The sequence below is a fragment of the Erpetoichthys calabaricus genome, chromosome 8 (assembly GCF_900747795.2).
Source record: "Erpetoichthys calabaricus chromosome 8, fErpCal1.3, whole genome shotgun sequence".
Taxonomy (NCBI): domain Eukaryota; kingdom Metazoa; phylum Chordata; class Cladistia; order Polypteriformes; family Polypteridae; genus Erpetoichthys; species Erpetoichthys calabaricus.
In genome coordinates this window covers 151,166,995-151,179,055 of record NC_041401.2, presented here as the reverse complement: position 1 = coordinate 151,179,055, position 12,061 = coordinate 151,166,995, and the positions used below count along the sequence as shown (strand labels likewise).

The 12,061-nt window shown below is 40.1% G+C and overlaps 1 protein-coding gene across 1 annotated transcript in view; it reads right to left on the bottom strand.

Annotated features, from left to right (window-relative positions):
- LOC114656172 (uncharacterized) overlaps positions 1-12,061 on the bottom strand; it is a 73,080-nt gene that overhangs the window by 44,799 nt on the left and 16,220 nt on the right. Inside the window, exons 4-6 of the mRNA XM_028807610.2 lie at positions 2,804-2,987; positions 2,180-2,430; positions 1,878-2,052 (exon numbers count right to left, since the gene is read on the bottom strand). Of these exons, the coding sequence (XP_028663443.2) occupies positions 1,878-2,052; positions 2,180-2,430; positions 2,804-2,987 (610 nt within the window). The remainder of the gene's footprint in view (positions 1-1,877; positions 2,053-2,179; positions 2,431-2,803; positions 2,988-12,061) is intronic.

The following is a 12,061-nucleotide window of genomic DNA, read 5'->3' as shown; positions in this document are numbered from 1 at the left end:
ACAGTTTTTCACTTCTGTGTCAATTATAACATAATGTATTATGTTTTGTTTACTTCTGTCATTACTAGGGGGCTTCGCCCCCCTGCTCGCTTCACTCGCCCACCCCCAGGTTTGGTTTACTGGATATACAATTCAAAGAGATTGTTATTTTCATGGGAATTGTTACATATGCATTATTTTCACTTTTACGTTAAAACTTTTGTAAAAACAATACTTGTCCTTTATTTCCGGCCCCAGGCATGGTTAAATCTCTTTCTTGCAGGACGTATAACGCTGCTCGTGTTGTGAAGGGGGGTTGGCTGAACACACGCTAAGGAGATGCCATCAGATCAGCTGCTGTCTTTCTGCTGCTGGTGAGCTGCGTGTTTTATTTGTTGCGCTGCGCATCGATCATTTAAAAGTCTGTACAGCAGAAGTGCTTTTGCCACTTTGTGTCTCTGCTGCTCGTGTTGTGAAGGGGGCTGAATTCATGCTAAGGAAAAGCGGTCGAATCATCTGCTGGCTTGCTGCCGCTGGCGAGCTGCATGTTCTGCTTGTTGTTTGTTGTTGTTTTAAAAGCTGGGAACACATAAAGTGTGTCTGCCAAAAGCATTCCAACAACTACTAGGTTAGATGTCAGTGAACTTGTTTTAAATGCCTTGTCTTGTGGGATGTCAAATTGTCTTCCGACAAGATCACGTCTCATCTCCCTAATCTCCCTCCCAAGATTTTTTTTTATAATAAACAGAGAGATTTATTTGATGACTTTTCAAAGACATTTTGTTTATTGGTATTTTTGCATTAGTTATCAGTTTGTGTTTGTGCAGTATTTAGCATCAAACCTTTTGGATAGTAGACAAAACCACAATTTTGCATGAAAATGTAGTATTTAAAACAATCTTTTATAGTCCAGTTTTTCAATTCTGCCTTGTTATTTGTGACTCTGGATTTTGTGTAGCATTTTTGTTTTAGAATTTAGGCCTTTTTGCCTTTCAAAAGATTTATGAGAGATATTTCACTACTCTATTGTTTTACCCTTCCATCGTTCTGTTCACTGCCTGGTCTTATTTCTCCTAATTAATAATTAAATATTTGTCCTTTGGGTTCTACATTTCCAGGTTAGACAAAATACAAGCTAGAAGCAATGGATGGAACAAAATATGACCAGGAGACAAACATTCCTTAGAAGAGCTGACAGAGAAATAGTATAGGGACAAGCAAAACATCAATATAGCAAGAAGCATTCATAATATCAATCACCAAGATCCCAAAAATGTGCATCAAAAGTCACATTCAAAAATTACTTCTAGAGCCTTTACCTACATAAAGTGATAGTCACCATGGTGGTTTTTCAAGGTTTTATCCAAAGACCAGGATGCTAAGTTAACTAGTAAATAACACATGCAAACTAAAAGAGCAGAGTTTGTTGTGCATCACTCACAACAGACATAGTAACCATGAACAAAAACAAGGCAAAGAAAAGATTATTCAAAATACAGTAACTATCTGTCAGACATGGCCATGCCTTCTTCAGGTTTTCTAAAAGACTATTAGATTTTTTTGTGACATGGAAACAACCACACCAAATCCAGGTACACCTAAACTTTGTACTGAAGTCTCTATCTATAAAAGATCATACTATGTATTTTGTATTTATCACTCTTTAAAATGGTGCTATTCTGATGGTGCACCTGGCAAAAGAACTTACCTTGTCAACTGCTCAATAATGAACCTGACCCAAGGTCTAACAATAAAAGAACAGATAACAAACCTAATATTTTCTGTACAATTACATATTGTTATTTCATTCAGTGCTGCCAAAAACTATCTTCACCAGTCAAAAAGGCACTGAAAAAGTAGTTATTAAAAAAATGAACCAAAATTTAATTAATACCTACAGTAAATCATGCATCTCAAGAACACTTGTGCTGTTCATCAAAGCAACACTTGAAGAATGAAGTAGAGTAAGATTTTCTGGCTCCTTGACCCAACTCACAAATGCAGTACTGGAGATATTTTTATACAAAGTCAAATAAATCACAGTTGTATCCCCTGTGAGGTACGTTCCCATGTCTAGAGAAAAAAATTATGAGACATAAGCAGCACATTCTTCTGAAAGTACAGTTACTTGAAGTAGTTTAATTTATCCACACAAAATGTCTAACAGTATAAAAACTATCCTAACATTCTGGCTTCTTACCTATAGGTTGGCTATCCAGCACAAAGTAATAACGTGTTTGAGATGGATTGAGGATGTCATAGCTGCTGATTTCATAAGGTTCAAGCTCTTCTGTCATCTCCAAATAGCTCCCTGTGTCTAACTGGACCCAGAACAAGTTTGGAAAGTAATCATCCTCCTGAGTCTCTTCAAGTTTCAGAATTAAACCATCCTTCATAATCTGAATATTTTTTGATGGTACCATTGCAGAATTCCTTAATCGTTTTCGATAACTGTTAGAAATAGGTCAATTTAGCTTAAAAAGATCAGTCCTTGTTCATTCCTTGCTCTGAGACAAAAAACATACATTAACTGACATTTAAAAGCTCTGAATAATAAACACATAACTCAATCTTATTAGAAAATGTCTGAGGGTCTGAAATCAAGCACATAGCTTAAAGGGCTTAAAAGTGGAAGACTTAGCTACTGACTCCTTATGACTTGTGCAAATATATCTTATGATGTGTGATACACTATGAAAGACACCAGAAAAATATAAACCAAGTACATTATATTGAAAATTTAAAACTTATTGTACACTTGTAATATTGGAAGTATTCAATCTCTGGTTATGATTGTTGTAAATTATCTAAATTTTCTATTTACCTGTAAAATGTATTACCATAGGAGGAATAGAACTTGAACCACTGAATGTTATAATGCTTGTGGTCTCCTACAACTGAGACCATAAACTGTACAGTTTCACCTAGAGAGCACTTAATGACACATAGCTGGGAAGCTGCTCCATCACAGGATTGTTCTTGATGAACGATGATTTTTGCCGATGGTTCTGTAAAACACACACAAAAAAGCATGTTTATGGCTAAAGATTTCACATCCTACTATATGTACTGTTCTTTCCATAATGTTCCATACAGAGAAATTGATTCTATATGTGAAAAGAATTCTAACAGTTGTTGAACAACCAGTCTCTGTTTGGTAAACAGTTGGTGGCACCAGTCTCTCTCCTGTACTTTCTATCAAAAACACTTCAACATGCGGTCTCTAACTAGGTCTCTTCCTTCCTTCTACAGAACATACTGCTTGATTCAAATTAGTCAGGCTTCAGAAGGGGCCATTCCACTGAGACAGACTCTACTCTACATTCTACTGAACATTACGACTGAAAGTTCTACTGAACTTTATGTCCGGCTAGCGTTAACAACATGTCATATTTTCTCAGCCTTCTAGATCTCTCATCTGCCTTCAACACAATCAAGCTTAAGATCCTCCCTACCACACGCTCTGACCTTGGCATCACTTGGACTTCTCTCAGGTGGTTTGAGAACTACCTCTTGGGCAGATTCTGCCATGTGTCCTGGTAAGAAGTGAAATCAAGGTTGCACCAGGCAAGCACAGGGGTGCCCCAAGGATCGATGCTAGGCACCATCCTCTTCTCTCTACACTTCTCCTCACTGGGCCCCATTATCCAGTATCATGGTTTCTCATATCAGTGCTATGTTGATGATATGTAGCTGTACCTGTTGTTCCCTTCAGAAAACAACACTGTACCAGCTAGAAATTCTGGATGTCTCACTGATATTGCAACCTGAACGAAGGTGCACCATCTCCAGTTCAATCTGGCAATGATGGACCTTCTTGTTATCCCAATTCATCTATCCATTCAGCACCCATCTCTGTTTAGCTTGGCTTACTATCACTAATACCCACCAAGTTAATAAGCAACCTTGGGGTGGTGATTGATAACCTAATCTCCTTCACCATTCTGCAAATGTATACAACATCCATAAAATTAATCTGTATCTAATGGGGTTTGCAGCATATCTCCTGGTTCAGGCTTTGGTGTTCTTATTTCTGGATTACTGCTACTCTCTGCTGGCAGGAGTACTAGCATGTGGTACCAAGCCACTGCAGGTGATTGATATATGCAATAGCACGTCTAGCATTCAAAGACATAAGGCAAACCATGTCACTTGTCTTTTCACATCCCTGTAGCAGTACATAGTAATTATAAATCCTTGATGCTTGCCAAATAGTATGCAATAGTTCAGCTCCTATATACAGTACTAGGGGGCTCCGCCCCCTGCTCGCTTCGCTCGCCAACCCCTGGTGTTGGGAATGACAAAGAGCGTGATGTATGAATGAGATATAGAATAGTGTGAAGGTGTAGATGATGCAAATAGAAAGCAAACAATAAAGTGTGTGGCACAGTGTAAAGGTTTATTTGAAAATTTCTTTGTACACGCCGTTTAAGTGTAAAAGGTAATTCCAGCTCAGAACTTGTAAGGTCATTTAAGATGGTTATTGTTGTGATCAGAGTCAAGTTTGTCAGAGCTTAGAAAGAGTTGTGTCTCTCCAGGAAGTAATGGAATGACTTGGGTATTAATGTTTTCCACATTAATATTTTTTGGACATAATATAGTGCGTTGTGTTAAAAGGGGCATTTGGTCTAATGAGATTGCTGTTCCAAATGTCTCTGTAACTAAGTCGTCGCAGATAAAGGCTTGAGGAATTGTAATAATATGTGGCTGAAGTCCATCTGTATTGGTGAGTGTACCATCTCTCAGTTGTAATAAGTAATTGTTATGATCTGGTTCTGGACATCGCATCTTTTTTACTAACTGTATCTTTTGAAAGCAATGCCATTTGCGTATTTTAAGGTGCACTGAACAATAGCTGAGTGCATGGCATCTGGAAGAATAGCTAATCACTGTCTAAAATCTCCTCCTCATAAAAGTACCTTTCCTCCAAATGGAATATTATTATTCATAAACGTTTGTAGAAGTTTATGAATGGTGTTGAGTAAGTGACTTCATGCCATTGAACATTCATCAATAAACAACATTTTTTCAAGACGGATGTCACGTGCAGTGCCACCGTTAATGTTCATAGTGGATACCGATTTGTAGGATCTAATGTAGTTGATAAAGATTTCACTTTCAGGTACATCGTCAGTTATAAGCTTTTGTAGATATTCAGGATATGAATGTAAAGGAGGCAGTCTAATTTGACCCTTTTGACAACAACGTGTAAATGTATAACTTGTATTGCCAGTTGTTTCTTCAGGGAAGTGAACTGAATGACAATGATTGCAAATGACATTCATTAATCCGAATGAATTTTCCTGGTGTATGTTTTGCTTGTGCTGTTTGAGATGCGCGTTGTTGCATGTGTAGTATTTGGGACGTGTTGTTTTGGAGCTGTAATCGATTTGCCTGTGCTGTGTGAGAAGCCCGTTGTAGCCTTCGCTGCCATTAACGTATGTCTGAGACGGGAGGTGTTTCGTTTTGAATCCGTGCCTGTTGTGATGCAGCACTCTGATTGATAGTTTGCGTCATGTGGATCTAGGATGTAGATTTGTGCATATTTGCGTTGTTGATTTGTTTCAGGGTGCACTGTTCCAATGCGATGCAGTATTTGTGCACATATGCGAAAGCAGTATGGGCCATTGCCTTTTGGTGGCCTGATATTTACTCCGGTATATGCAAAAGCAAATGAACTATTGTAGGATCTAATGCAGTTCATAAAGTTTTTACTTTTAGGTACATCGTTAGTTAGAAGCTTTAGTTGAGCTTTGCGTTTTTGGAGTCGAGACATTTTTTCTTTTAGAAATATGGATAAGTAATAAGGAGTATTGCACTCACTGTTAATATGGAGCCTTTTCTGCGGTTGAACGGTTAATAGTGCCTTATTGTAATGAGATCCACCTATGCTGCATAGCCGTCTATTTTGTTGTTTCTTTCGTGTTCGTGTGTTTGTTCCTATTATCATTTCCTTTTTGTTTTGTACCCGTGACCGTGTATTCATGACTTGTTTCTTTCTCAGCATGCGAAATATGGATAAGTAATAAGGAGGATCACAGTCACTGTTAATATGTTTCCTTTTCTGCAGTTGAACAGTTAATAGTGCTTTATTGTAAGGAGATCCACCAATGCTGACACCTATGCTGTCTAGTGTGAAGGTGCTGACGTTCACTTTAGAATATGTGGCTTTGGGTGTCACTTCTTATGGATGTGTGTGTGTGGGAGGGGGGGGGGGGTGAGGATTGTTGTCGCGCGAGCGTCTTCTTTCTTTTTGTGTTCCTGTGTCTTGTTGAATCCCCCTCTTTGTGTGTGTCCCGTCCCTTGCTTGTAGGGTCTGTGGGGTGGTTTTGTGTTCTTTTTTTTGTGTTCCATGGGCTTGTTGAATCCCCCTCTTGGTGTGTGTCCCGTCCGGTGCCTGTAGGGGGGGGGGTGCCTTGCTGTTGTGCGCGAGCCTCTTTTTTTTTTTTTTTTTTTTTTGGGTCTAGTTTCGTGTGCAATGGGTTTCGTGTTTTGCTTGCGTTTGAATACTTTTTTATGTGCCTTTTCCTTTTTTCAGTGCTCTTTGCGCCTCATTTCTCCATTTTTCCTGTGCTCACTCCTTTTTTCTGTGGTCTTGTCCGCCTCTCGCGGCCCCTCATCCGCCTCTCTCGCCCTCTTTTGTCCGCCTTTCTCGGCTCCTCAGCCGACTCTCGCGGACTCTTTTTGCTCCTGAACAGTACGTCTTTTTGCAGCTACGGCCCATTGCCGGATGTGCCTGCGTCCATCATCCGGTTTAGCATTCTCGGTTAGTAATATGGATATGTAGACAATAATGACATTCTCTGCTTCTTCTCACCCAGTCAGGTCTGCTGATGAATGGCGTCTGATTACCGTAAATACCCGCATATAGGACGATACCATGTATAGGACGCAGTGGATTTTTGACCCCAAAAACCATGGAAAAACCTGTGTACCTGTTTATAGGACGCATCCTGATTTTGTGTTACCGGGGTTCTAATTAAAAGCTGCTGCCGCCAGCGCCAGTGATTGTATCAATGTGTTTGTGTTAGGCTGGAGTATCTCTGAACAACAACAAAGAGCGAGAAACATACCGGTACTAGATGGCGAAAATGACGTAACGGTGACGTGAATACAGTAGTCTCCCGCTTAAGTACGCAACTTGAACCTGTGAAGTTTGTGCGTACTTAGCTGGTAGGTGCGTACTTTAGGTTGGCCACTCCCAAACGCAACTTGAACCTGCGAAGTTTGCGCGTACTTAGCCGCCACTCCCAAATAGCTTGCATTTCGCTACGATGTCAAAGAAACCAAACGGCAATGAATCTCAACGCTGCAAAATCATCTCGAAGCTAAGCAAAACGTCTGCACCCAGTAAGAGGGCCATAGCGTGCTCTCGACACCGAGGATTAGCTGCTCTGCTCTGAAGTTCAAATTGAAGCTAATGATACATTCAATGATCTTAAGAAATCATTTGAATCCTTTCAGAGCAAGATCCGGGCTGTCTCCCTCATAGCCAAATGCAAGAAACTTCAAAACCTTCGCCAAATGACGATTCATGACATGTTTAACTAATAAATCTTGAACCCAGAATTTTAGGGAAAATATGCGTACTTAACCGGGATGCATACTTAAACGGGTGCGTACTTAAGCAGGAGGCTACTGTATTCAAAATAAAACAATTTCCAAATGTTACAATAAGGCATACAGGTGGATGTATAGTAAAATGAGCTTTCAAACGCCGTGTCATTCTCCAAAATCGATACAGTATTAGCGACGCTACATCTGAAAAATACTTTAATTTGAAATGGTGTGAAATGCCAGTGCGGGGGCAACGGCTAATTGCGCATGGACTGAGGCATACCCCGGTAGCTACAATTGCAGCACTGCTAACCGACTGTCGCTTGAAAACAAACCTTGAAATTCAAATTGGATTCAAACCACTCCTCTCTGTCCCCGTCACACAGCCATCGAAGGTGAAGGAGAGGCACTGACACATGCGCACACGATCATAAAGTCCAATATCCCTTTACGTAGTTTTAAAGAGGTAGCTGTTCATTATTACCCAGTCAACATGGCGAAGACAACACGACAGAGCTATACTGCAAAGTTTAAACTGGAAGTGATCATGTACGCGAAAGAACACGGGAACCGGGCAGCTAAGCAGCAGTTTGGTCCGACAGAATGCGTAATCAGAAAATGGAGAAAAGCCGAAAGTACCATGAAAGAAATGCGAAAAGTAAAGAGGGCGAACAGAGGCTCGTTTGGGAATCGCTGTGTGCAGCGTGTAAAACAGTTTGCATGCGTGGCAGCAGAAAGGTACCGTAATCACGTTTGGGAATCGATGTGTGCAGCGTGTAAAATAGTTTGCATGTGTGGCAGCAGAAAGGTACTGTAATCACGTTTGGGAATCGCTGTGTGCAGCGTGTAAAATAGTTTGCGTGTGTGGCAGGAGAAGGGTACTGTAATCACGTTTGGGAATCGCTGTGTGCAGCGTGTAAAATAGTTTGCGTGTGTGGCAGCAGAAGGGTACCGTAATCACGTTTGGGAATCACTGTGTGCAGCGTGTAAAATAGTTTGCATGTGTGGCAGCAGAAAGGTACCGTAATCACGTTTGGGAATCGCTGTGTGCAGCGTGTAAAATAGTTTGCATGTGTGGCAGCAGAAAGGTACCGTAATCACGTTTGGGAATCGCTGTGTGCAGCGTGTAAAATAGTTTGCATGTGTGGCAGGAGAAGGGTACCGTAATCACGTTTGGGAATCGCTGTGTGCAGCATGTAAAATAGTTTGCATGTGTGGCAGCAGAAAGGTACCGTAATCACGTTTGGGAATCGCTGTGTGCAGCGTGTAAAATGGTTTGCATGTGTGGCAGGAGAAGGGTACCGTAATCACGTTTGGGAATCACTGTGTGCAGCGTGTAAAATAGTTTGCATGTGTGGCAGCAGAAAGGTACCGTAATCACGTTTGGGAATCGCTGTGTGCAGCATGTAAAATAGTTTGCGTGTGTGGCAGGAGAAGGGTACCGTAATCATGTTTGGGAATCGCTGTGTGCAGCGTGTACAATAGTTTGCGTGTGTGGCAGGAGAAGGGTACCGTAATCACGTTTGGGAATCACTGTGTGCAGCGTGTAAAACAGTTTGCATGTGTGGCAGGAGGAGGGTAATCGTGTTTAGGAATTGCTGTATGCAGCGTGTAAAACAGTTTGCGAGTGTGGTAGGAGGAGGGTTAGATTTGGCGGGCGGGGCTCTGTCGTGTCGTGCGTAGTGAATTGTTGGTGGGCGGGGCTCGGTGAATTATATACATAGATTTATAATTTTTGTAATAAAAGTATCCATGTATAAGACGCAGCTGGGTTTTTAGGCCTACTTCTTAAGAAAAAAAGTGCGTCCTATACGCGGGTATTTATGGTAAACCATCTCTGTTTGGCATAAAATCTGAATCCAAACTCTTCTAATTTGCAGCTCTGAGTTGTTGGAACAAACATCTTCAATTGAAATTCAGACTTTGACTCCCTCAGTGTTTAAGAAGCATTTGAAGACTCATTTATTTGGTGATTTTCTGTTTAATTGTTAATGGCTTTGTTAGGTTTTTCTAACCAAGCAAGTTTAGCTAGCCTGCATTTTGGTTTGAGCTCTTTTTTAACCTGTCCTGTAACACTTGTTCCTAAATAGTCCCTAGACTGACATTTACTTGATTATGTCGACCTCTTTTGTAAGTTGCTTTGGATAAAGCCATTTTCTAAGCAAATAAATGCAAATGTAAGAAAACAATCATCATTAGTTTGCATACATTCACATAATATATGAGGTATATTCAATAAATACTACCACTGGCCTCCATGTGATGCAGCTATAACTGCAAGCTGCCAATATGCGTTTATTAGTTGTTTAGTAAGGTGAAAACCTTCGCACTTCTCCATCAGCGTCTTTTGTTTTATAAATGTGTCGATCAGCACAAGCAGCAAGCAGCCTACTGTCCTATCCCCTGCCTTGACAGAGCTCAACGTGGGAAAAATGTTCCCCCAGCTCAAGCCAAGGCTCCTTATCTGCATGTGAGGTGCCTGGAGTTGTATTGGGTAAATAATACAGTATATTGTTATGTGAAATACATGCATTTCATGTGTGTTCCATGTCTACAATGATCTGGGTAAGTGTAGGATGAAAGGAAATGTGAGGCAAGAAATGCTGAACACATACCTAAAGCAGAAGCTTTTTCCATGTTATACTAATAATGACGTTAAGTGTATAATGTGTGAAGACTTTAATCCAAATATCAAATAAATGTGTGATTTTATTCAAGAATATAACCAAAGAAAAAAAAAGTCTGTAGGGTGAGGCAAGTTTGTTGTACCACGTCAGCATCACCGAGAGAATAAAACTGAATAAAGAAACAAGTGCTAAATTTTACAAGTGGCCAAAATTTACACTGGCTGTTACAGACTCAAATCAAATGTATGTTTTTATAATATTTTGAAAAAATAATAATAATAATAATAATAGCAGCTCACTACTCAAAACATGGAGTGCCCAATAGCGATCCCAGAACCTTTGGGTTATAAGGCAGCAGTTCTTACCTCTGCACCATTCAAGAATATGTACAAACTTCCAGTCGATTGACATTTGAGCTTGAGTTTTTAACTCATTGACAGCCACATGTAAATCGAATGCTTTTTTTTTCTTTGGTTCTATTCTTGAATAAAAAGTGCACGTGTTTATTTGAAATTTGGACTAAACTCGTTACACATTATACACTTCACGTTATTATTAATATAACATGGAAAAGGTTTCTGCTTTAGGTATGGGTTCAGCATTTCTTGCCTCGCATTTCCTTTCATCCTACACTTACAAAGATCTTTGTAGCCATGGAAAACACATGAAATGCATGTATTACAAATAACCATATACTGTATTATTTACCCTATACAACTCCAGGCACCTCACCTCACACACAGATAAGGAGCCTTGGCTTGAGTTGGGAGAACTTTTTCCCCGCGTTGAGCTCCATCATGGTGGGGGATAGGACAACAGGCTGCTTGCTGCTTGTGCTAATCGACACATCTACAAAACAAAAGACGCTGATGGAGAGGTGCGAAGGGATTTAAGGTGGGCTGGGATTACAAGTTTTTTTGTAGGCTTCAGGGATTCTAGTGTTAAACAAACATCCATGAGATATGTTCTTGGTCAGCTGCTGTAATATCTGTAATGTTTCAGCTGTTAACTTGCCAAGAGGCTGGCAAAATTTAACATTGATTATATTTTTCCCACTGTCTCAAGAAGACAGATTTATATGATACCCGAGACCATGGTCTTCATTTGTTATTTGGAAATGGCCCAGAGTATCATTACTAGTATTTTAATGGCTTATTTATTTTTTTAATGCTTATTATAATTTACAGTGCCTCGCAAAAGTATTCATTTCCCTCTGGGTTTCTTTTGTTTTGTCTGGAATTAAAATGGATCTCCATTTGGATTTTATGTAGTGGACTTATTTATATAGTCCAAATTGTTGAGGTGGAATGAAAATAAAATACATTGAATGTGTGTGTATGTATATATTTATATATCTATACTAATAAAAGGCAAAGCCCTCACTGACTCACTCACTGACTGACTGACTGACTCACTCATCACTAATTCTCCAACTTCCCGTGTAGGTGGAAGGCTGAAATTTGGCAGGCTCATTCCTTACAGCTTACTTACAAAAGTTAGGCAGGTTTCATTTCGAAATTCTACGCGTAATGGTCATAACTGGAACCTCTTTTTTGTCCATATACTGTAATAGACTGCAACTCGATGGCTGTGGGAGGCGGAGTTGCGTATCGCGTCATCACGCCTCCCACGTAATCACGTGAACTGACTGTGAACGCAGTACGTAGAAAACAAGGAAGAGCCCCAAAGAGCGCTGAAGAAAACATTCATTACACAATTGAGAAGGCAGCGAAACAATAAGAAGCGAGCAAGTGACGCATACAAGCATATTCATAAGTGCAGCTACTGCGGAAACAAAGCACGGTGTAAACCGTAAGTTTAAATTAAGTTTATAGAAACGCTCCCGCTGCCGTTTGCAATACCATATTCACAAGTTTAATGAGAAGACACGAGGTATA